Genomic DNA, 25958 nt, shown 5'->3' with positions numbered 1-25958 from the left:
ACTCTAGGTTATATCCCCCCTGCCGAATAAAAATTAAAGCATAAAAATATAAGAAATACGATTTGAACTGGCGACTGATGGTTAAGTTACACAAATTACAAACACTCGCCGTTGTCCCACAACGGAGTTAACTTAATAATTTGTTTCTGTCAGAGAAACGAATGAAGTGAAAAGCTTCGCAATTTCGCAAGATTTCTGAGGTTCAAAAAAAATGTAAACAATTTCTGCGTAGTTTGTGAATTTCCAGAGCGGTATTTACGTCGCTCGAAATTTAATTCATAATCTTGTATCCGCATATTTGGGCTGCTTTAAAATTCATAACGGAAAATGGGGAACAGAGTGTCTTCCCTCTGCCCACCTGCGGGATACAGCGTGAGCTTTAAAAAAGAAACTGAAACTTTTACATACTTACGTAAAGCTGATAATATAAAAGCTTTTTCTTCATAATATTAAGAGAGGTCGACACGACCGGTGTTTGGTAATGAGCCTCATCGATCATGTGGGAAAATCTTGAGCCAATAAACTTACATGTAGAAGAAATTTGTAACTTAATCTTATACTTAGCGGAATGTACCTGTTGGATCAGTGATTAATGTTTAGACACTTTCAGACAGACTTTGTGTACCAATACGTGGGTTGAACTGTCAATTTACAGTCAGACAAACAAAAGTTATGTTGCCTTTTCGAATAGTTATAAAAGCTCGAACATGTTATAACATGTAAGCTTAATCAAATTTGAAACTTTACATTGAACTATTTCAAAGTTTCATATCTAAATCTCTATATGAAGTTACTTCAAAGTGTAATAATCTATATACAAATATATGTAAATATAATTTAATTACGTAGACGTCATAGTCACGCTGTGGGCAGCATACGTAGTACCGACCACCACGACCGTCGTCGATCCGATCCCCATTCAGGGGATTCTTAAATCTTAATATAAATGCAGGAAAGACTTATACACTTTGAAGGAAAACCAGAGATTCTAGCTTAAAAATTACAAACTTGTCTGAGTTAGATAGATTTTTCATTTAGCTTCATGCTGTACCCCGCATGGACAGGGAGCTCCTTTGGGTCTTGGACCTAGTGTAGGATACAGCGGGAACCTAAAATAATAATATTAACGATATAAAAAGGCGAGTAAAGATGGCGCTCAGCTACGTCCAGAGGCAACGGACAAAGTAAAACTTCCCTCACAAGTTCGGAATACATTTTGAATTTTGTAATTAAAAGCTTCACAAAGTGTTTTTTTGGATACTTGAGCTTTGACTTTTATTTTTACTTTCAGATCATCGACATAAAAATGTTGCAAGGAAGTGGTTCGTCTTATCTGACTTATATTTATTAACATAATATATTCTTTGCTACAGGTACCTACTCTAGCGAAACTTGGGAAATATATACAAATACGAAACTCAACGCCACTCTTTGTCTTTTTATCACAACAAAAAATGCAAATAATTAAATCCTTGAATGGGAATTGTGGGATCACCCCCCACCACCATGGCGCTTACATTCAGACACTTTTTATGTAAATAATCATAATATTTTATTGTTTATTATTGTTAATATGTTAGACACATTAAGCTGCAGGATTGAACACTTCAAATGCACGCTTGATGGGTTCCAAGTAGCCGCTGCTCTTAGTGATGGCGATCAGGTCACGAACAATCCTGCGAGTGCGCTTCAAATCATCTCCTTCGACAGTTTGATGTGAATCTAAAAGGTTAAAACAAAATCAAATAAAATATTTTAATACTAAATAGGAAGAGTTTCTTCTTCTTCTTCTGTGTATTGTACAATTATTTTTTGGCGTCACCTGTATCCCGCGCATAACAGAGCGAGGTAATGAAATCCCCTAAACATAAATTGAACCCACCAACGTTTACAATCATATATTGTGCTGCTGCTCCACGACTGTCATGTTCTGTACACTTGAATTTCATCTTAAAGTCTCCAGATAATGATACGGTTAAGAGAATAATAGGTTTAGCAAATCATTACCGTTGGTCCCCTTGCACAGACACATTACCATAGAAATAGGTTCGTTAAAGATATTACTTAGGGATTACATTAAGTATTAGGTAGTATTAAGATACATTGTAATACAATGGACTTTTACATATTCGATTAATAGTCTATAATGCAGGGGACAGTCGTTCTCTACTGTTTTTGTTTTTTTTTTTAGAGAGATTGTGTCGCAGAATATTATGGCGGACCTAAAATCCATTTCTCGTTATTACCTATGTTGCTTAAATTCAAAGCTAACTATATAATTTGACACGTCTCATTTTCACCTACAAATGTTATATTAATTCAAATTCAAATTCGAAATATTCTTTATTCAAATAGGCAACTATTTTAAGCACTTTTGAATCGTCGTATAAACATATAAACAAAAAGCTACCACCGGTTCGGAAGGCAGTTCTGCTGAGAAGAGCCGGCAAGAAACTCAACAGTTGCTCTTTTCAAAATCAATGGTACACTCTATTACATTAGTTGGCAGCTATCCTGCATTACATTCAATAGACATTAATTCCATACATGCTTATCCTCTAAAAATTCTTGTATCTTCAATAAGCTTTACTTGTTAGAATTTTTTTTTACAGATATTTAAAATTTTAGTAGTAATAAATAGCTTCACGCTGTATGCGGCATATAACAGAGACATTATGTGTTGATTGGTGGTACTGTATGCTGCGCTTTACCTTGTTACCGGAGTTAAAGACACTGACGACGCTGTCGGCCGTAGGAAATAATTTACATTAAATACTTTTTTTTTGCATTTTCTAAGTTCATATTCCATTGTCAAAATTATAATTTTTCATATAAAAAGTTCCGTGAAAGAAGTCGCATTAATTAATAGAAACCTTAACAAAGGCTATCTGGAACTTTACAAGATTAATGAAGCCAAATAAATCATATTTCTTGACAAATTACGCTTTAAAATTGTAGATATTTAGCCCCATTTAAAAAAAATGGCATTGTGGCCTGTAACGCACTTTTGAAGTGAAAATTATTTTATATTTTAATTTCTAAGAGATTGCGTCGTGAGCGGCGAAACTCAACGGCGTGCTATATCTTATTACTAGAGCGAGGAAATGAAATCTATTTATTTTCTCAAGTGGCAATTGAATCCACAATTATCGCGTTATACAGTCAGAAATTTCGTTGTTTTCTTTTACGCATATATTTTTTACTAATTTTATACATAAACTAGCGGACGCGCAGCTTCACCTGCTTATTTGCCCCTAAAGGTGCAAATTCTAATAAGCCATGAAACACGTGTTCAATGAAATATTTTTAAGAGAAGAGATTTAAATACTTTTAAAAATCTAAATTTCAAAGTTTATTAAAATCGGTGCGGATTTATTTTTTTTCCATACAAACTTTCAACCCCTATTTCACCCCTTTAGGGTTAAAATTTTTCAAAATCCCTTCTTAGTGGATGTCCAGATTACGAAAGTAAACATCTGTCCAAATTTAACGTTTCTACGCACAGCGGTTACGGCTGTGCGTGCGTCTTACCTCAGTCAGTGAGGACAAGTCCTTTTATATATACAGATATCGTATCCATCATTCCATGTTGAGTTATTTGTTCATTTGTCGCGCACATATATAAAGCAAATTTTAGGCATATGCTATTTTTTTGTGGCTAACATTGTCAGAACTGCACTAAATTAAAATACGAATGGCTAGTGCTTTGACACGAAAAGCACCAGCTTTCATGTAAAAAAAGATAGTCGAAATCTCGATGATGAACGATAATCGTTAACGCAGCCGATTTCATTTTACTTACCTTCTTCACTTTCCTCCCCGCGTCGCCGCATATCCCTGTTGATCTCCCTCTGGAACTGAGATGTAGCTCGTCTCCAGATCTTGCCAACTTGTTCCGCTACAGGTGACGTGAGCAGTTGTTTTGCCAGCGACTGAACGTCCTCCATGTTAGCAGTAAGTAGGATGTATGAATTGCAGTTTTGTACGATTAAAAGTACAGCTGAAAGTACTGTTATATAAACTATTTTATATATATTTTTTTTATAGCTTCAAGCTGTATCCTGTGTAGAGCAGGGCAGACGGAGATAACCTAGTGTAGTACTTTATTAGGTACCTAATAAGACACTCTTTTTTCCCTGACTTTCCGCCTAATTATAGAGTCATGAGGGGCTGAAACAAACGCAACTTTTACTTTTTCTTATCACCAGGTCGCAAAAAATTAAATAAATCATGAATCCTAGTGAATCGAACCCACAACACATTTGTGTTTACAGTCACGCAGCGCCGGTGGTACAACGGCATGTAATTATGGTAAAATCTGTAAAATATTTGTGATATTTAAATAGTATAAATTTTCCTGGAAAATGTAAATCTTTTTTGAGAAACTCTTCTTTTCTTCTTTTTTGAGAATGTCTTATAAGAGCAATTAAATAAATATATTCGTCATATATATAATAACATCCTCAGTAAGAATTAACCTAACGATCATTAGAATAGTTCTCGTATAAATGCACCAGTATCGCCTCTTATAATTTTTTAAAAAAATAAATTAATAGATCTTACTTATAATGCACAAAGCACTCTTCATGATTCAATATTGCTATTTATTCTAAAATATGTATGTTAAACATCGATGTTTTAATTACTTTTTTAATTTATTGCTAAATTAACATTTTACGGTGTGTGAAATGAAAAATTATAATTTTATGAAAACAATAAAAAATAATTGATTTAATTTAATGAAACATTTTTATATGTATAAAGATGATTGCATCATACTTGAAAATAATAAAAGAAAAAATCCAATACATTTTTTTTATATTTTTGGGGAAAAATACAATTTCCTGGCAACTTAAAAAAACAAACAAACTTCCTAACGTCAGCGTCAATGTCATTGATAAGCACAATTTTCATTGCCAATACTTCATCATTCTTTATTAAAATTAAGTCTTTTCTTTGAAATGGAGACCCTCGAGCACGAGGATCTTTTGATAAAACTTCGTGCAAAATTAAATGAGGAGAAAATAAAGTTATGGGAGGTTCCTTATTTGTCGGAAAATAGTGATATATCGGACAGCTTGAAGGTTTGTTTATTTACTTGTACACAAATAATTGTCCGATCAGCATTATATAAATTAAAAATATATGTAATCGTTTTGTATTTTAAAATGGTTTATACATTTATCTTTGGTCTTTACTTCTGTTGCAATGTATAATGTTTCTTACTAGCTTTGGATTATAATCCTATAACTGTTACTTTACATTGTTTTTGTGTCAAATTGACTATATAATGATATATTTTTGATAAATATATATATTTTTATACATTATTTACATATTATATTTATAAAACATTTACAGGAATTGTCAGCAAAATATGCTTTTGCTCTTAATTTAGATGAAAATTTAGTTCTACAAGGTTTACATGAGCTTCAAGTTCATTCAATCGAGCGGTCAAAAGCCAATGAAGAATTTAAGGAGACAGGATGTGCAACTTTAAGAGTAAGGGCTACAATCCCTGGAGAAAAACCAAAAGTACTAAAAGTGGTAAAACCATTGAAGATTACTGGTGAAGAATTAGTTACATCAATATCTGAACTTCTTAATGCTAATTCTAATAGGTATATTTATTTGGTTTGTTTTGCTTTGTTGATACAGCCTATATAACAATATTGTACCATTAAGATTTAAAACAAAGTTTTTAATGTCACATGTTACCATTTGTAATTACTATTTTCAGCATAAACTGGTTGACAGTGAACTTAGTGTCTTAATACTCTGTCTTGTTTTGAATAATTAATTCTCGTATTGTATTGAATAATTGGAAGTGAACATACAACTGTCTGATGTACAGTCAAACACTACTGCAGCTGCCAAAATCTTTGTATTCTAATTTTATTTTATTTCTTGTAAATACAATTTGTTAATTAAAACATTTTTTATTTCCTACTGTTTTAAATCCCAATTGGGCAAATGAATTATTTTCTTTTCCACACCTATAAGACAATGTGCCAAATTGAGTTCTGTTCTACATGTTATGTTTTGAAAAGTGGAATGTCCTAACTCTATGTTCGCTCTGCCTACACTAAATTCAAATTATTTTTAACTCATAATTTATATTCTTTTTCAGTGTTAAATTGATATACAATGGTAAGATCATAGATAGAAATAAAACATTAGAGCAGCAAGGTGTCAAAAATGGAGTTCAAATAATGGCACTGGTTATGGCAGGTATGCTTTTAATTAAAACCTATAAATTAAACAATATTTCATAAAAAATAGCAATGTTATTTAAGATCATTTGGTGCAGTGGTGAAGTGTCTGACTGTAAATCAGACAGGTGGATTCAATTCAATTCCCACTTGAAGATCCAATTATTTTTATTTTCTCAGTCTGGTAACAAGACAAAGCAAAGCTTTGAGTACGGCCACTTAAGACTTAATGTCTTGATAACAATGCAGAGTGTGGAGTATGGAGTGTCTAAACACTTGACTTCTCTCTGCCTACCCATCTATATATGGGATACAGCATGAAGCTATATAAATAAGAATATTTTACTTTTTTATTAGTTTCGCCTGAACTTGTGAAAAAAGAAGATAATATGTACATGGAGATGAAATCCACAATAAATGACACAACTCTGCTCACTGACCATGTTGATGACTTGGGTGATGATGAATATATTAGAGTAAGTTATTTTTCTAGTAAATATATACAAACTAGTATTTGACAGTAATTTTTTACAATTACATTTTATTACTTATTATTTTATTATTTTTTTCTGTTCCCCACTTACCACCGAATTCTGGAGCATTGAGTGTTAAGTGGTGGAACCAAACAATGCTTTCCTTCGTTACCAAAGCCAGGAAATGGCAATATTAAATTATTTTCTTGGATGGAAATTGTGCATGAACATGCTTGTGGCCCACATCTGTGTTTCATATTCAGAATTGCCAGATTCTCGTGGGGATAATCTGGACTTTCCATAATCTTTACTAAATGCAATACATTTGAAATATATCATCTAATGTTTTTTTACAATTTGTAGATGTTTGTCTGGTATGTGTAATAATATTCGTCCATATTAGAAACAGCGTGTGAGATAACAGAACCTGACGCCACACTTTATTAGACAACCGAAAACATAAAATAAATATAAACTTTTATTAAAATTTCTTATCTGTGATATATTCTTTACTTTTCCTTAACGATTATGTGCTCATACAGCTAGAAGACCAATCAGGACAAGCGGTGGAACTGCCACCAGCGGAAAGGAAAGCCCTAATGGTAGGTCTGGCCCTACACGAGCGAGGGCGCGCGGCCTCCGCCAGCAGAGACTATGCCCTCGCCTTGGTCCTCCTGCTAGAGGCTGATAGACAGTTAGGGTTGGTATATGTTAAACATTATATAAAGGGTTGTGGTTGAGTTCTGTTCTGTTTTTGTAGTGCCTTAATTATTGGTCATTGATATATTTAGTAATAGCTGTTGGTCTTAGAATCTAGTTCAGATTTTGTTAAGTTTAGTAATATGATTACATGGGTGTGGATGTATTATTATAAGAAATATGCAAGATGTATGTATATATACCTACCCATTATTTGAACGTACCAAGGTGTTCCTCAATCTGACTTTATAAAAGAAAATTTCCTTTGTCTCTAGTGAATGCAGGTCTTCAATCCTCTCCAGCGTTGACAACTGTGCGATACTCCAATTAGACATTGGGTGGTGTTACCTGTGTCTCCAGAACCTCTCCTCAGCTAATGATGCGTCAGCTCGCCTGACGAGAGCTGAACGAGCATTCGTTGCCTCTTACGGAGAGGATCATCAGAGATTGATTGCGTTGAAAGGGAGTAATGGTGAGTTGGTTTTAGTTTTATATAAGTTACATGCGAACAGTAATTTACCTTCCACATCTGTAAGGTCAAATTTCGTAAATAGAAGTGTTTAAAATTATAAAGACGTTGAAAGTACAAAGCGACTTGTCCTAACACTAGGTTCTTGAGGATATGATCAGGGTTGGTGCATTATTCGTAATCGGATTAAGTCGTTTTTAGTTTAGTTAATAAAATAATAATATAATTTCAGCCAACGAACGAGTGTTATTCATGCGTCTGTACTTGCTGCAAGGTATCGTAGCGTACCATCAGAACAAGAGGGCGGAGGCGCGCGCTCTGCTAGAACGGGCGGAAACAGAACTTAACTATTTAAGGGTAAGTTACTGTAGATTAAATAGCTTCAAAGAGATAAATGTATTTATAATGTAGTATTGTAATGTATGCTAATCTAGAAAAAATGTCTGTTGTGATTAGAAAAAACATAAAAAATATAGAAAACCTGTTCCTTGTTGGAAGTCGAAATAAAATGTTACTGTACTTAGTTGCAAAGAGTCCTTATAAACCAATTCCTATTTGGTTACCTTTTGAGTAATTGAGACCTATTTATCGTAAAGTAAACATTAGTTGAATTCGGGTCGTTTAGAAACACTCCGTTTGTCACTCCGTCAGTTTCAAAATATTACATATTGAGTGGCGGAACTCGGCGCCACTCTTGCATCCCCAATGCGTATGATGACGCATCACTAGAAACTGTATAATGTTGGGAACTATATTACAATTATAACATATATCATATTTATTTATTTATTTATATTCTTTATTGCACAAAAAAGATAAAAAAAAATGTACAATAGGCGGGCTTAACGCTAACAAGCATTTTCTATCAGCCAACCTGTCATGTGGGAGAACAAAAAGTGTAGGCGTGCAAAAAAAAAAAAAATTAAAAATAAAATATCAATTTTGAAAATACATACAGATATATATAATAAATACAATATAATATATACAAACTAATAAAATATTATATATATATATATATATAGTGCATATTTTTACTTCCCGCATATTCGTGCGGGAAGTAAAAAGAAATACATTTTAAACGTGACTGTTACGTGAATACAATTCCAACTCGAGGATTCATTCTCGAAGTTATCCTCCTCGCTCTACTAGAAAAGATAAAGTGCTGAAAAGATAAACCATTGTGGAATGGTGGCCGTATTTCCAATGGCTCTAAAAGTGGGGAAAGAAGGGTCTTAATATTAATTTTCTACTCCCTTGTTATTAACGAGATACAGCGTGAAACGACACAAGAAAGAGATATATTACTCCAGGTGGATGAGAACTCAGTATCGACCCTCGTGGAGCTGGGTTGGAGCGCGGGGCAGGCGCGGACGGGGCTCCGCGCGGCGCAGGGCTCTTGTGACGCCGCCCATCACCTGCTGGAGGAGAGAAGGAGACAGCGGGATGATGCTAGGACGAATCGGAGGGCAGAGAGGTACTCTCGGTTAAATTAAAGTTTTTAAGCGAATTATTAAAATATTTTCTAACACGAAAAGTCAAAAAGACTGGCGGCGGCGTAGAAAGGGTCATGGCTGAATTAGATGGTTATAATGCGTGCATACAACTACGTGTTAATAATAAAAGGAGAGTTTTTTCGTTTAAGTTTCACTTCTACTATGTGTTTCTCTCGGACTCTATGTATATTTTTCTATAATATAATTTTCTAGTAGTATTTACTTTTGTTGTAGTCTGATTTGTATATTAAAAAATGTTTGTTGTTTCTAAAGCAACATACACTCTCCATTATCCTTATCCAAGTTGTTTGTGAAAATATACTTATTATTTTTCACGATATACGGCGGCTACGCGCTTGGGCAGCAAGCAAGGGATATGAGTCATGTCACCTTAAAATTTTCATAAGCTTCCGAAAATATTTCTCTTTTGTAAGTGCCGAGTGACCCTTTGGAAAATGATAAAATCAATTTAATTAGTTTTGTTTATTTTAATTTAACTTAACTTTACGCTGTATCCCTAACACGCAAACCGCTACGGTCCTTGCATACCTCTTCCACTCTTTATTTTTTTTTTATAATTTATGATATTATTTGACACGTTTCTTCCAGGATGGTAAGCAGCGTCCGCGCCCGGCTCCTTCACCGCCTCGGTGTCTCTCGTGTCACCGCGCTTTGGGCGCTTCGTCGCGCTGGCAATGATGTGGCGAAGGCTTTGAGGCTGGCCAGAGAAGCTGGTGAAGCACAGTCGGTGAGGATAGTGATGACACATGTTTTTAACTTCACGCTATGGGTATGCCATACAGCTAAAGGGTAGCTAAAGGGCGCACTTTGCTTCGTTACGAGATGCCAACTTGAGGAAATGAAAATATTAAATATATATTTTTTTGTATTTCCATTTCTTCGCTCTGGTCTCGAGGCGAAGCGCAACGTTGAGTTCTGCTACTTAACACGCTATGCCTTCAAAAATTCGGCAAAAAGTGGGGAACGGAATGTCTTAACACTAGGTTCCCTCTACCTACCCTACTGTGTGCGGTATAGAGCGTGAAGCTGTTTTTTTTGATATTTAATTTCCTTATGTGAGAATCGAATTCAGAACCTATAGTGTTTGTGATCGGCCGGTCATACCCGTGAGCTAGGGCCTCGAATTATTATTTAATATTACTTATCGTATATTTCTATAATTTTACAGTCTGAATTGAAAGAGGATTCTGATGACGACATGAATACTTCCAGCTCTGATGATTCGTTGGTGGAACCCGACAATAGGCTCGTTGCAGAAGTAAGTTGGAAATTATATAGTTTAAAGTTTAATCGATTATAATTTAAAAACACAATAAGCTTTAAAAATAAAGTAACAAATACAAAAAAGGTGATAATGTCCGAATGGCTGAATTTATTGTCTTGAATCATGAGAAGAAATACTTTCGATTAAATAGCTTTTCAAACACAATAAACGCACAAACACTCACTACTACAGGTTAAAGAACTTTGAACTTTGCCGCCAATACCTACGACTCGATTTCGTGAATGAGGCGTGTGCATCGTTCTTGACAAATGGTGTTTTATTTTATGAGTAAAATTGATTATTTATTTTGTTTGTTTTTGGCAAAATCTCGTTTTGTTTTATTTGTATTAGGCTTTTATATAATAGTTATTACTGTGGTTTCATTTAAAGTAGCGATGACATAAACACTGTGCATAATGTAATGTTAGTAATGTTAGAATTTTTTTTTAGTTAGAAACAATGGGCTACCCTACAGAGCAAGCTCGAAACGCATTAAGTCTCTCTGAAAATGACCTCACCATCGCAGTGGAACTACTGGTGGCTGGTTATACTGAGCCTTGTAAGTAAAAATATAGTTCAAGTTAAATAATTGCTTAAAAATGGATAAAAATAAAGTGTAATATAAAAAAAGTCAATAATATTAAGTCGGGTTCATGTAAAAAGGAGACTTTCTAAGAAATTATTTGGGTACGGTCGAGGTAATTACAATACGCTCGAAAAAGACATAATATATGTAATCTATCTATATATATAAAAGGACTTGTCCTCTCTGACTGAGGTAAGACGCACGCACAGCCGTAACCGCTGATTGAAGAAACGTGAAATTTGGACAGATGTTTACTTTCGTAATCTGGATATCCACTAAGAAGGGATTTTGAAAAATTTTAACCCTAAAGGGGCGAAAGTTTGTATGGAAAAAATTTTAAATCAGCACCGATTTTTATAAAATAGTAAATTCAGACTCTTTAAAATATTTAATTGAACACGTGTTTCACGATTTTTAAGAATTTACCCCATAAGGGTGCAAGGTGCAAGTAAGGTGTGCGATTTTTATAAAATTTCAAATTGAGACTCTTAAAAATATTTCATTGAACACATGTTTCGTTGTTTATTTTAATTCATCCCATAAGGGCGCAAATAAGAGGTTGAAAGTTAGTATGGAAAATATTTAAATCGCCACCGATTTTTATAAAATTTGAAACTAAGACTCTTAAAAATATTTCATTGAAGACATGTTTCGTGGTTCATTTAAATTCATCCCCTAGAGGTGCAAATAAGGGGTTGAAAGTGCGTATGGAAAAATCTTTAAATCGCCACCGATTTTTATAAAATTTGAAATTGAGACTTATAAATATTTCATTGAACACGTGTTTTATGGTTTACTAGAATTCACCCATAATGGTGCAAATAAGCAGGCGAAGCTGCGCGCGTCCGCTAATAATAAATAAAATTTTAAGAAAATGTGAGGACCTAATAAAAAGCCTAATAAGAATTAAGCGCTATGAGTTGCGCATACTGCGCTTTGTATTCGTACCAGAGCGAAGAAATGAAAATATTAAATATTTAAGTGGGATTCGAACACTGCGGCGGCCACAGTTATATTATCATTTACAGTATATCTTATGTCATTCAATATAGGTGATACATCAAATCCTTCCACGAGCGCTGCGGAAAGTTCTAGAAAAAAACAGAGAAAGGAGAATAAGGAACTTAAAGAGAAAAAGTACGTATGTATGTAATAAATATATTATTTATTGATACATAGTAATAATACATTGCGGCACAAGGTTATGACAGTAAGGTGATGGTTGTGGATTCGATCCACACTCGAGGAAGTAAAATATTTATTAACATTTATATTTCCATTTCTTTGCTCTGGTGACGAGGCAAAGCGCGGCGTTGAGTTCTGCCTCACAATGCCTCTAGAGTTTCGTTATATTTGACTGCAGATACAGTGGAATATGTCGAAAGGTTGACGTTATGTAATATAGCAATATATTTTTTTAATTTGAACTAGTAGTTCCTGAGATTAGCGCGTTAAACCAAAAAAATTGTCAGCTTCAGCATTTTTTAATATAGATTACTACAAATTATTTTAGTTTTTAATTATATCTACTTTTATAGGAGAAAAGACAGAGAGATGGCCCTCCGTCGTCTCCAACAAGCAATACGCTCCGACGAGGACGACTACTTGAGCGCGTCACTAGCGGAGGAGGAACAATTCCTAGCTCAGTACAAGTCTCTGCTCTAAACAGAGGTGGTTGTTGGTTTGTTACTTAAGATTAATTATATAGAACGAAACATATATTTTTAATGTTTGAAAAACTTAAACTTAAAACTTTGAAAAAATTTAAATAGTAAATTAATGTTAACAAAAATAAAATAATCCCCCCTCCCCCCTATTTTTACCTAAAATTAATAAAAATATAAATATACTCTATTTGATGTCTATATAATATTGTATTAAATACAAGAAACTAATTTACACTACTTTGTAGCGCAGTGGCATCCAGCCACATGCCGCCGTATGTGATGGTTATAGGTATGAGCCCCACTCAAAGAATAATCTATTCATGAATACATATAAAATCGAAATGTCTGAATCGAAAAACCGATTCTTATGGGACTTCATAAAAATAATTCATAAAAATTGCGGAGGGCTACATATAGGCTATTTTTTATGCTAAACCTACCACCCAGATAAATAAGCACCCATTTTTATATATTATAAATACATCTGTCTTCACTTCTCTAAAAACACTTAAATAATATTAAATAAATAATTATATAGACATAATTTAACTGCTGTCCATTTAACTTTTAGAATACATTAGTAGTGTATTGTTTTCTCTTAAAAGTGATAGAATACAGGTTTAATTTTGCTCTTTATATTCTTTTTTAGATTAGAATAACATTATTTTCTTAATTATAGTATAATATTATATACAAATAAATATAATAAGTATGAAATACTTCTGTCCATGTTGCCATATATTTACTCCTTTGTATTTGGAGAAGAATAAAAAATTTAAAAGAATTGTTTTATTTTATAATCACCTTTGTAATTAGTGTAATTGATCAGAAAAGGTTATTTTAAAAATACGAACTAGTTGTACCCTGCATGCGTTGCTACGTCACCAACTAAAAAAAACATTGGAATGCGAGTGGCGCCATCTGTCTGAAATTAGTCGTACTAACTTAGAAACTTTCATGAGCTCATGCACAACTTTTTTACGATTCTATAAAGGACACAGACAAACGTTCATATAGATTTAACAAAGTTAATGCAATAATTGATTTAACATTACGCACAGAGATATCCATTAACATTTAATTGTCTTTATATTATGAAATTATTTGTGTATAGCTTTTTTTTGTCGGTGGAACTCGACGCTGTGCTTCGCCTCGTGCCACGAATATATTGAAAATAGTAAATATTTCATTCCTCTGAATGAGAATCGAACCACGTTGTACGATGTCGCACGTTGTGCCCTTACGCTACGACGGCCTCAACACATACATACATACATATATAAAATACGCATATGTTCGTGATTTTATTTAATTATGTTCCGTTTAATCTATAAATATTCGTGTACAGTGTGGACAATAAGTAAGTAAGCCGCCCAGATGCAAGTCGTTAGTAATAAATAAAAAACTGATTTTATATTTTATGGTTTATTTAGTCTTTATTCACTACATTTCAATACATTTATATGTTCATAGTATATTATATAAAATAAGATGTCATGTTGTTATTTATTAATTCTATTGTCATTTTAGTTTTATTAGAATTATAATAAAATTAACGATTATAAAAAGTAACGCAGAATTAATAAATAGAAAAAAAAATCTTTTTTACTTTTCTACAAGAGTAGATTAATTCCTTTTTAAGTTCAAATTTGTGTGTTTAATAGACATTATTTTTTGTAGAAAATAATTTTCGTATTGTAGGTATTAGTTACTGCTATCAGTAACTTTCTAATACCTACAATACGAAAATTCTCTCTATAGAGATGCAGTCTTTAAACACTTGTGGGTTCGATTTCTAGTCGGAGAATAAACTATATTCCTTTCCTGGCTCTTGTAACGGGACAAACAACGGCATCGAGTTTCGCCACCCCACACTTTGTAGGACACGCAGTTCTTGAAGATTGGGCGGTGCATGGGGATGGAGGAACAATATGTTAAGACTAGGTTTCCTGTTTTATATTTTATAATCCCATTTAAGGGTTAGATGTTTAGAACCTAGAAACATCCAATATCTATTGATTTTTCCAATGGCTATTGATTAACAATAAATTCTAAAAACATAACATCATTCTTTACATATTCGAACTTGTCTAAACTTGTGTGGGGAATGAAAATGTATTGTCTTTTCAACTGCAATATTCCTTTGTCTAAAGCCTCAGTAGATCTAGTCTTTTCGTCTTCGTCGTAATCGTGGCGTTTGGAAGAGGATTTACGACGAAGGTCCAATGATTTTACTATGTCCATAGCCTGGAAGATAAAGATTTTGGTACATATATTAAAATACAACAGTGGTTACTGGTTCGTATCTTATAGGTATCACTTAACAAGCAGTACCTTTATCTTAATATATTTTTACCACGTCCACAAGTTCACAGATGCCTGTCTTTTTTAATGGTAATATTATTTTTCTTGGCGTTTACAAATTTCATTCATTTTTAAAACTATGTGTACACCGCCACCTATAAAATGTTTTAAAATACTGCTAAAATATATACAACGTTACCTGACTGCGGCTAGCTGGCTGATCCTTCAGTATAATGCTAACATTGACGTCACAAGGCCAGTCCAGCAATGGGTCGTAAGGCCCGGCGACCAGGCGCACCGTGCAGGTGATATGACGGCCTTTCCATTTGCCTATACCGTTTAAATTCACCTCGGCCTGAAAATTGTATTTAAAGTACTTCCTAAGCCTTACAAAAAGTACTATTAAAGTATAGTCTATATCGTGGGCGTCCATCCATCCATCAGCCTTTCAACGTCCACTGCTGGACATAGGCCTCCCCTAATTAGTGGGCGTATCTAGAGATATTTTTCCAAGGGGTGACCTGGACTTTAGTTTTTGACAATTTTTCGTGTAAAGCTTTTCAAAGGCATACATGACTATTCGGGGGTTAAATAAAAATATCTTAATAATAATATCTTATATCAATTAAATTGTATAGTAAAAATCCAAAATATCCATATTTTTGATTTAGATATGTTTTGTAAGTATACGGACATTAGATACACATTATCTTAAGAGTATATCCATATTTGCTGGTCCGGAAGAGAGGGCTCGTCAGTACTGCGTCGCCCTCTTTAGCTTCCTCCATACGAGCGGTGAAGTTGTCGATTCTCCATATTAAATGACCTGAAAATTATATTATTATTATTAGTCTAATGAATTAACTTAGAGTTGGACTTGTCTCAATAAGAGGAGGATAGGCAGAGAGTTCCTAATAATAATCACACTATTTTTGACTAAGTGTCCAGGAAGCTTCATAATTTCAATCTTTATATGTACTTTTTTATTTAGGCATAGCGTGTTGAGTGGCGGAACCTATCGCCACGCTTTGCCTAGCTACCTGAACGAGGAAACGAAAATATTAAATATTTCATTTGAGTAGGAATCAAACTCGTCAACACAATTCGACAACCCTTGCGTTATGAGAACACGTTTTACTATTCATTTACAATTAAAAAATAGACAAAAAACAAATACCTAATGTATTTTATATAAAACGAAAAATATTCCATATTTATTGCAATTAACGATAATTTATAAGAGTTGAGTATTTACGGCCATAATATGTTTAACAAAAGACAAATATAATCCGAATTATTTCCTAAATATGAAAATGAATGATATTCAGACCATTATCTCCTCCAAATTCGGGACTATCCAAACTGATCCGAGCTTGAAAATCAGCTAGTTCACTGCGTATCTTGTGGTAAGACTTGGTCAGGCCCGGTCGACTTCCTTAGGAGCTTGGGCGACATACCTACGTGGGAGCCGAGTCCGGTTGCTATATTAAAGTAAAACTACTAATTAGTAGTTTTTCTAAGAGTATTTTTTTAAGAATTTAATTTTAACTCACGATTTAGTTACTTAATGTTTAATAAATAACTTTCTTTATAATATTTCATGTATGCAAGGCACCGTGATAAAATGTTTTTCGATATGAGAAACATTTTATGTAACCGGTATTTAAAGTACGGTAGTAGGATTATGTTTTGATATGGCAATGGTAGCATTAGCATTTGCAAATGGCGAACATACTACTGCGACTTAAACAAGCAACCTGTTTTTAGCATTTCTGTTGCATTTTATATTTAGATTTCTATTGTTGTTCAGTTGTTCTCTTTGTTTGAATATTTGGATCTAAAATATGGGAGACAATTTGAAAAGTAGATGCCTCAAATGTCCCCTCGTGAAGATCCTGAAATTAAACTGTATAGGTTCCCTAGTCCAGGTCCTACCAATTCACACCGGTAAGTAATCATTAAGTGTTAACTACTCTAGATAAAGTCATATCTTAAATGTTGTACTTTTTCAATTGTGAAACTTGGGCCAAGTTTTGCTTCCTCGAAGGCCCATGGTATTCTATCGATTTTCAGAAAAAAATGTATGGTGAACATAGAATGTTATGTTGCCACCATTTTGAAAGGGCTTCATTTGTCAATTTTATTGAAAAAAAAAATACTGTTTAGAAAAACTGTTTTATTTATGTACATATTAGTAATCATACATTGGCAATGTATTTTCATCCAATTATATTTTATTTTCAGAATCAGGTAATCCAAGATTTAAATTTTTCCACTGAACGACCAGGGACATCACATTTTCCTGCAAATGTTATACCTGGAGCATTGCAAAGAACAGTATTGACAAGTATTCAAATGGTAATTCAAGTATATTATTAATTGATACTGGTTCACTTGTAATGACAATATATTTAACATAAAAACTTATCATAATAAATAGCCTATCTTATGGTAACAGTGAAAAAAACCTAAAACAGATAGATATATATGTAAAAATAAAATATTAAATATTAATTAACAATTTTATAACAATACGATAAATTTAACAAAATACTAATAGTTACAACTAAAATTACATTAATCTTAAACAATTTCTTTAATTTTCTTTTAATTGCTTAATCAAGAAGATTCATCTAACAATGATATGTTGATTTTAGTTTCTGTAACCTGACCTTTATTAACTCTTGTTATTTTCAGGATTGCTACCCGGAGAGACAACAGTCACTGCAAATTTAGGATTTATATGTTTAGCTGCTGAAATAGTGATTCTGCAGATCGAAAGAAAGGCAGCCACGCTGTACCAACGTGGCTGACAATTCTTCATTTGAAGAAAATGTATGTCTTTTTTTCTCTAACTCAATCATTTGAAGAAAATGTATGACTTTTTTGAAAATTATACATTTGTCATAGCTCTCCCCAATGCAAGCTTTGTGATTCAGTTTTAAAAGTGAAACATACCGATAATATATTATTGTACACTTTTATGGACTTGAAAGAATATGATAATGCTAAAAAGAAGTTAAACTATGTATCTGAAAATTGTATAAGATTTTATGTGTTGAGAACTGTGCCACAATCTGCAATAATTTATACGAAACATTATCATATTCTTTAAACCTCAAAAAAGAAGTTCAGTTCAGTGAGGAACATCTTAATGAAAATGTTGATTTTATATGTAATAGTGTCTTCCACATAACAGTTAAAAGATTTTGTTTAGTTAAAAATAGACAATTTGCAGATTATCAGAAATTGTTAAAAAGGAAAATAGATATATTAAAAATAAGTAATTGTATATTAATGTTAGATTTAAATTGACCAACACTGTATTAAGTTCATTATACCTACTTTATTAATTTTATCTTTGTCTGTAATTGTTTAAAAAAAAAAAGAAATTCAATAACACAACAATCAAGTACAACTGCCTACAATCTTATAGGTTAATAAATATATAAATTATATTTTTTTTGCAGATTATGATCTATTTAACTTATAAAAATTAAAATTGTTATTGTTTTTAACATATAAGAGCAAGTTTGTCTTGTAGCAATGTTGTAATCTTTAGCAGTATATTTTAATTGTTTTGCAGAAATACTATTTGTGTAAATATAATTAAAACAAATGTTTATAAGCAATAAAGAAAATGTAAAATGTTTATTAGTTTTATTACTGCATTTATTTTTTATTATTGTACTATAAATTATTCAGACTCTTTCAAAATCATTTGGAAGTATTATTATATAATTTAAATAATAATACTTCCAAATGATTTTGAAATAGTCATAATTCTGGCTTTTGAATAAAATTCTAAAGCCAAATTTTCCCGCAAATAGTTTTGCTGGGCACGCACAGAGATGGCAGCAGCATCGTTTTGTCACCCATTTTTTAGTATGAAGTGAACATTCTTTGAGTAAATGTGTTCTGTGGACTTGGTCAACGCCCTAAGATCTCGGGATACGATGTCCATCCTCGTCCCATGTTCTGCGGCTTCCGCTCGAGCGTCAGCTGTCGCCACTTCTAATACTGCTAGGCGGTCTATTGCCTGAAAAATTAAAATTTAAATTAAAAATTCCATTCCCATTTTTATAACATTTTAATTTTAAAAATCCCCTAATATTGAATACAAAAATCGAAAATTGTAACATAACAATACTTTAGTGTACTTAAGTCTCATCAAATTTGTAAATAACTATTTTTAAAAAAAAAAAAAAAATATTCGGAGTAAACTTTGATATTTCGTTGCGTAAAATATTTTATATATTTGTTTTATTTCTATAAAAGTAAGTGTTCTTTTAGAAAATGTGCGTATAAAAATATAACTAAGCTGAATTTTAACGCGCCTTTTAAATACTCGATTCTAATTTCGATTTCATAATTTTCTAATGATGAAATCACTTTGCAATATCAATAGGCATAAAAATTTAAACCGGTCTCTCCCCAGTCGCAGCATTCTCTATCTGCATCCTCAGAGCCGTCAGTTGCGTGATCTGCTCGGACGTTCGTCTTGCTTCCATTAACTCGTTCTCCAGCATCGCGCGGCTCTCGGCATTTCTTTCTCGCTCCTCTTCTACAGTTCGTTTGATATATTCTATTACCTCCTCTGAAAATTGAATGTATTAAGTTTTTGAGTGATTAAATTAATTTGTCTGCCGTGGCGCTGGGGAGCAGTGTCTGACTGTTATACCGCAACGGATATATAATATTAGGAATACCTTTCCGTCCGTCTGTTTTCATTAACGTTGCATGTTGCATAATGACACACTTTTTCTAACAAACTCAGAGGAATATAAACATATTTATTAAAGTAATCAGTTATTTTAATAAAAAAATATATTATTGGAAATTAAAGATTACATTCTCATGATAATGTAAGAAGGTATGTTCTTTAAGCTTACCCAAACTTTGTATAGTGCGTATTCTATTGTCATGTTGCGTCAGCGCCTGTTCTAGCAGCTCCCTCTCGTTCTGTTCATGCACGATGCTGCTGATCGCACTCTCGAGCCTCATTACAGTATTCAGCTGCTGGCTCTGCAGCTCCTGGGTTTTGAGGGACACCATTAAGATGGTGGAAAATGAAAGATAGTAAGTAGATGTTTCAATTAAGAGAAAGGCTATTCAAAATTTTATATGGTCAAGTACCTAAATGATTTGAATATAATTTAAACCAACTATAATTAAATACTTGTAAGGCCAGCTGAACATTGGACAGGTCATGTTTGAACTGAGCAGCCCAGTTCGCCCCTCTCTCCGCCTCATCATCGACAGACGCTCGAAGGGACACTATGGTAGAGAGGAAGTGCTGAGAACGTTCCTCCACTAACACCAGCTTGGATCGGATATTTTCTAGTTCTGTCGACTGAATGTCACGTTGGCTGGATTCTTCAGTGATAATGAGTCTGAAAATGTATTGAGCAATAGTAAATAGACGCGAAACTCCACTCCGCCTTATATAATTATTTATCATTTACAATTATGAAACGCATTACGTTTGATTTTTAATGCCATATTCCTATTAGTTACTTAATTTTTCTAAATATTGATAACATACTTGATTGCAGCCACTTCTTTCTCAAGAAAAGCCACACATTCTTCTAAAGAAATGTCTCTGGCGTTCCAGGTGTGATTGATGACCACCGGGACTGGCGGCACTGGATCGGATACTCGAACGTGACTGGGAGAGGAGACGTTACGGCTCTGAAATGAATGAAATGAATATGAACACTGTAAGTAAGTATACAGAATAATATGGCTTAAATTGGCTTAAAGTAAAAGAGGACGAAATTTGCAAATTAAACGCAATGGAATACTTCATAAAAAAATGTACTTCACGCTGTATCCCACACACAACATACCCTGTTGTGGCAGAGGGAACCTAGTGTTAAGTTACGTGGTAAACGGAATGTCTTAAAACTAGGTTCCCTATACCTACTCAGCAATACGTTGTATTTTAAAATTATTTACAAAATAAAAGTCAGGGTCGCCAATAATTTTTAAATTACACTATAACTTTGCACACCCAGACCGGAAATGAATAAGGCAAAATAAAAATAATAAAAATAAAAACATTTTACAACAATGTTAAGGCTATTTATTATATTACCTTCTCCATTTGCGGACATTCCTTGACGTGGGCGTCTTTGTGTTTGCGCTGTAACCACGCGCCGCAGCGCAGCGGACACTGCTCTAGGATGCTGCCACACTGTCTTAGATGATTCTGAAATTTCATAATTAAGTTATATGTTCTATTCCCACTTGAATAACGAATAAAATAATATTAAGAATTTAAGACACTCGGCTTCTCCATTTTTCGTGGAGTTTTAGCGACGTTGCGTGTGAAGAAATTAAAGCTTTGTCTATCATCGATCAAGTAAATAATAATTCTCCCGAGTGGGGATAAATAAGAATAGTAAGAATGTCATTTATCAATATCCAATATTCTAACGCGTGATATCGTGAGTCGTCATGTCATGCATTCCTTCGCAAACCTTCGAGTTATCGCCAGAGATAACTTCTGTATTTTTTATTTTTTTATTCGCACCATATTAGCGCAGTGGGATACCTTTTGAACTGCCTTCTTTTAGATACTTGCTTACAATTTTGTTTACTTTTTTTATTACAACAAATAATATAACATGCAGATTGCAGATTGTTTTATAACTTCGCAGTATATTAGCTTGATATTATATCACTTTAAATATTATAAATATATGAGTCAGGTATACTTCAATTATTCAAAGAGATCATAACTTGCATCGATTGATCATAAGATAGTGCAATACGAATCGATGTCGACATAATCGAAGAAAATCGATACTACTCATAATAATATTGATTTTTGATTTAAGAAATGAAATAACTAAAATATTATTGTGAATTTAAAGATTAGAGTGCTATATATATGTATGTCTATTATGTCTGTCCATACTTTACCTGCCGTACAGGTATTACAGATCGTTTATCTGTAATACCTGTATAGTCTGGCAAATATGTTATTGATAATGGGAAGCACGCGCGGCAAATTGCGCAGTATACGTATGCGCAGAGAACGTTCGATCAGTGTTACCCTGTTATGTTGTTTTACCCCACGCTTAGCAAATCACATTTACCTATACGATAATTAAAATATCTGATCATGTTTATGTTGTAGTAAATTATACAAAACGAAAATTTTATGAGGATATCTAAATGTTCCATACATTGTTCCATACATTGTTGTCTCATAAAAAATCGAATAAAATAAAATCAAGACTAGCCCGAAAAGTATAATATTTTTGAGTCAATAAATAATTAATCAATTCTAAGCTTCTGCTTATATAACTAATGGCACATAACATTTACGTATATGTGTATATACTATATACACACTTACGTACAACATAAACATTCAGTATGCATAATACAAGCTTATATACTATGCAATATGAATATAGAAATATCTGGCAATATTTAAACATCTTAAATATTATATAAAAAATTATAATATTGGGTAAATTATTTCAATAAATTTTGAGGTACAAAAAATGACAGTGCGGTATCCCTTTGCCATAGTTTGCTATTTGCGTCAGTGTGAGCGCTACGTCCTTACAGGAAATTCGCACCCACACATCTTTATAGGTACAATCGAGCTCACACTATATTGTTCAAACAAGAATATAATTAATTGTAAACAAAAATGCCTTTTACCGTTTTAATTATTTGCTTTATTATTTGTCAATTTTTATTTTTTACTTTCATGCATGCATTAATTAACGTTTTAAATAAAACGGTAATAAAGTTTTGATTGAATTGGAGATATTATTTATTAACATAATTTATTTGTTAAGACCTATATTTCCATTAATAAAAAAAAATAAAAACTTACCCACAAGTTGATTTTGCATGTTGCCTAACGCCAAAATCTTGTATTTGTTTGCATGTTTTATATATTAAATTTAACTTTTTTTTATTGAATTTGGATTGAGAAGATTTGTATGTGGCCTCATTATAATAATTTAATTCAGTTTTTTTATTTAATTTTTCAATTTGCTTATCCATATCTTCATTTTGTATGTTGCTTTGGTGTTTTTTACTAATTATTATAATATTACTAGATAAATATGCTCTACTACGCCATTCCGTATATATGATGCTATTATATGATATTTTATTCATATTTCATAGTAATGAACTGATAGCGTTGCGCTCGACTGTACTGTAGCCCGGTCGCGCCCCGCACCGATTCCCCGCGAGCCCTTACGGGGAATCGGTCCGGCGTAAGCGGGTGTCTATGTGCAGACATCAAAATACGCTTTTTGCGCAATTTGCCGCGCGTGCTTCCCATTATCAATAACATATTTGCCAGACTATACCTGTAGTAACACTATTAGGCACGGGCCACAGACTAGTGTCTAAGAATCCCAATCATAGAAATATAAATTTAATCGATGTAAAAGAAGCAAGAAGACAAAGTGAAGTGTGAAAAAAATAGGGTACTACTTATAGATTTAGAAATTCGCATAGTCCCATGGTTGTTATAATAGTACCTTTTGTAGCTGGTAAATACCACAAGCTCAGCAAGTTTTTTGAGACTGAGTCGAAAAGAGAATACTGTGTACAATTTTAATTTTAATTATTTAGGTTTACGGTCCCTGGATTTACTGAAAACACTACGTTTATATTGTAAAAACGCGTACCTATTTCAATACTACTTTGTAGTACTGAATCGAAATTAATAGGATACCTACTTCTGGTTGACCTAGAGTTATGTTATTTGGCAGCTAGCATCTATAGGTACTTCTAGTTCAGAAATCTTAAACTATATACTTGTAGTTAAATTCTAAAAAATAATACCCTTAAAAGGGGGGCAAAATTTGGTAATAAAACCGTTAGTTCATGTGAGGTATCAGATGAAAGGGCTTGTTGTGCATATTCCAATACAGCACCGCAAAATTGAGTTTGTTCACTTTTAAAAGTTGTACTTACCGTTGACATACCCTCGATATGCGAGTTCGAATTGTATTTGACCGGTTTTGTATTTGAAATGAAATTGGGAAACAAAGTGTTCTGTGAGTACGTCCTCCCTACCACAGACATACAGGATACCTGTCCTGAGAGACTGTATGAGAAATGTGTCATGTCACTGTGGTATTATAGACTGCTTTTTGATATTATGTTATTAACTTCTTTAACAAACCTGTAGCTTGCCCATTTCGAACATTTCCCCGCAAAAGTAACAAGGACTCTCTTTCACCCTCCCTCCGTTCTCTTCCACATCCGCCTCAACTCGCTTTATACTCATCTTAGCACCAATTTTAAATACACATACACTCAACTACACATCGACGCTAACAAAACACCAATAATAGTATATTCTTGAAACTTCTACTAATGTTCCACGTTTTTCTCAACATTTGGTTTTTTAATTATACTCATTATTATATATTTTTGGACAAATTTATACACTTTGTTCTAATAACACAATTTTTGGCTCTGAGTTTACAGAAATACAGTCAAAAAAATATATAATTTGATAATTTTTAATGGTCTTTCAGAAGACAATGGCTACAACAGTATATAACACGCATATAGTAAATAACTGACGAAGTGGCAATGTGTGCGCGACGCCCATCTGACTCACTGTTATCAGTGATACCGTGATAAGGTCTGATATGATAAGAGACAATTACAGTACCAATATTTATGGGTCAAGGTGGGATTTTTTTGAAATTATTATCAAATATCGATTATTAATATTTGCAGTGTTTAAGGGGTCAGCTTGGATCTTAACTGGTATCTGTTTTTTTGGTATTTTATAATTATATCCTAAGATTGTAGAGGTCAATCGTGGCGCAGGAGCACTGGCGTGCGGCTGTAAGTTGTGTGTTCGATTTCTACTCGAGGAAATGAAATAGTTGAGTTCCGCCACTCAAATAGCAATGCGTCCAGAATTCGGCGGAAAGTTGGGAACGGATCGTGTCTTAATGAGAACGAAGTGTTTTAAAACTAGGCTCCCAGGCTCCCTTTTCCTACCCTGCTATGCGCGAAACAACGTAAAGTTAAAAAAATAATATTTATGCTTGCATTATAATAGCATCAAAAATTTTACAATATTTTATCGGATATTTTTAAGTACCATCATCAATATCATGTTACTTTAAATTTATATAACCTTTCAAGTTAGTAGAATTTGAACCCGCGATTCTTGGAATCTATCCAATTGCTATACCAATTAAGCTGTACATAAAGGAATGCATCTCTTCAATGTAAGCGGCAGTTTTGTTATTATTTCTTGTAACTCCGTGCATAAGCGAATACTTTAACTGCAAATAAATAATAACTACAAATTTTAAATGCATGGTGTTAAAAATAATATTGTTTTTTTTTCTCAATAATGTTTATTAAAATGTTAATTGTGAAATTTAAGTTGTGGGTTATATTCCCGCTCGAGGAAATTAAATATTTAATATTTTCATTACGACCATCTCTGTGGAAATATAAACAAAAACTATAAATAAAATAAATTTACAACGTACTATAAATAAATGTATAATTTATCTTGAAGTTAACAGACAAATTATATGAGGTATATGATTAATTAATGACTTCATGTCATCAGCATTGCTAGTTAAGCAGTCAGTTAAAACATAATTATAACAAAAATTAAAAATTATATGATATTATAAAGTTTCACGTAGTATCTTGTATCTGATATACCTATCAGATGATTGTGTGATGTGTGGCGGAACTCAACGCTGCGCCTGTGTCTTGTTACCAGAGTGATAAAATTTAAAT

At 33.0% G+C, this 25958-nt stretch overlaps 3 protein-coding genes and 1 long non-coding RNA gene across 7 annotated transcripts; 2 read left to right on the top strand and 2 right to left on the bottom strand.

Moving 5' to 3' along the window:
- Positions 1-1585: 1585 nt before the first annotated feature.
- Positions 1586-4284, bottom strand: LOC146533246 (uncharacterized). Its single transcript, XM_085196345.1, has 2 exons — positions 3803-4284; positions 1586-1722 (listed from the first exon to the last, which is right to left on the bottom strand). Exons 1-2 carry the CDS (start codon positions 3945-3947, stop codon positions 1586-1588), a joined length of 282 nt encoding a protein of 93 aa, XP_085052471.1. The 5' UTR covers positions 3948-4284.
- Positions 4285-4875: 591 nt separating this feature from the next.
- LOC146533245 (NEDD8 ultimate buster 1-like) lies at positions 4876-13671 on the top strand. 3 transcript variants are annotated; one of them, XM_085196894.1, is made up of 13 exons: positions 4876-5084; positions 5362-5621; positions 6131-6231; positions 6570-6688; positions 7228-7385; positions 7660-7856; positions 8086-8210; positions 9131-9330; positions 9959-10097; positions 10539-10628; positions 11085-11193; positions 12273-12357; positions 12759-13671. In XM_085196894.1, exons 1-13 carry the CDS (start codon positions 4962-4964, stop codon positions 12883-12885), a joined length of 1833 nt encoding a protein of 610 aa, XP_085053020.1. In that variant the 5' UTR covers positions 4876-4961; the 3' UTR covers positions 12886-13671. The 3 variants fall into 3 exon arrangements, with proteins under 3 accessions (XP_085053020.1, XP_085053022.1, XP_085053021.1); XM_085196896.1 differs by having other exon boundaries at positions 12273-12365; positions 12759-12896; XM_085196895.1 differs by having other exon boundaries at positions 4877-5084; positions 9167-9330.
- An 819-nt stretch (positions 13672-14490) lies between these two features.
- On the bottom strand, positions 14491-24786 carry Traf-like (TNF-receptor-associated factor-like). 2 transcript variants are annotated; one of them, XM_085196898.1, is made up of 11 exons: positions 21748-21879; positions 21289-21402; positions 20737-20882; positions 20371-20584; positions 20084-20225; positions 19616-19788; positions 19125-19230; positions 16522-16611; positions 15904-16017; positions 15391-15548; positions 14491-15134 (listed from the first exon to the last, which is right to left on the bottom strand). In XM_085196898.1, the coding sequence occupies exons 2-11, from the start codon at positions 21295-21297 to the stop codon at positions 14919-14921; spliced, it is 1368 nt and encodes a 455-aa protein (XP_085053024.1). In that variant the 5' UTR covers positions 21298-21402; positions 21748-21879; the 3' UTR covers positions 14491-14918. The 2 variants fall into 2 exon arrangements, with proteins under 2 accessions (XP_085053024.1, XP_085053023.1); XM_085196897.1 differs by lacking the exon at positions 21748-21879 and adding an exon at positions 24361-24786 and having other exon boundaries at positions 14493-15134.
- On the top strand, positions 16620-18841 carry LOC146533244 (uncharacterized). Its single transcript, XR_014878725.1, has 3 exons — positions 16620-17138; positions 17436-17549; positions 17889-18841. It is a non-coding gene; the product is annotated as an uncharacterized LOC146533244 (long non-coding RNA).
- Positions 24787-25958: the final 1172 nt, after the last annotated feature.

This window comes from Heliconius melpomene, chromosome 13, assembly GCF_056956725.1.
Source record: "Heliconius melpomene rosina isolate 202511_hmr_F chromosome 13, ASM5695672v1, whole genome shotgun sequence".
NCBI lineage: Eukaryota > Metazoa > Arthropoda > Insecta > Lepidoptera > Nymphalidae > Heliconius > Heliconius melpomene.
The sequence above is the reverse complement of the archived record's forward strand: the minus strand, read 5'-3'. Positions and strand labels throughout refer to the sequence as shown.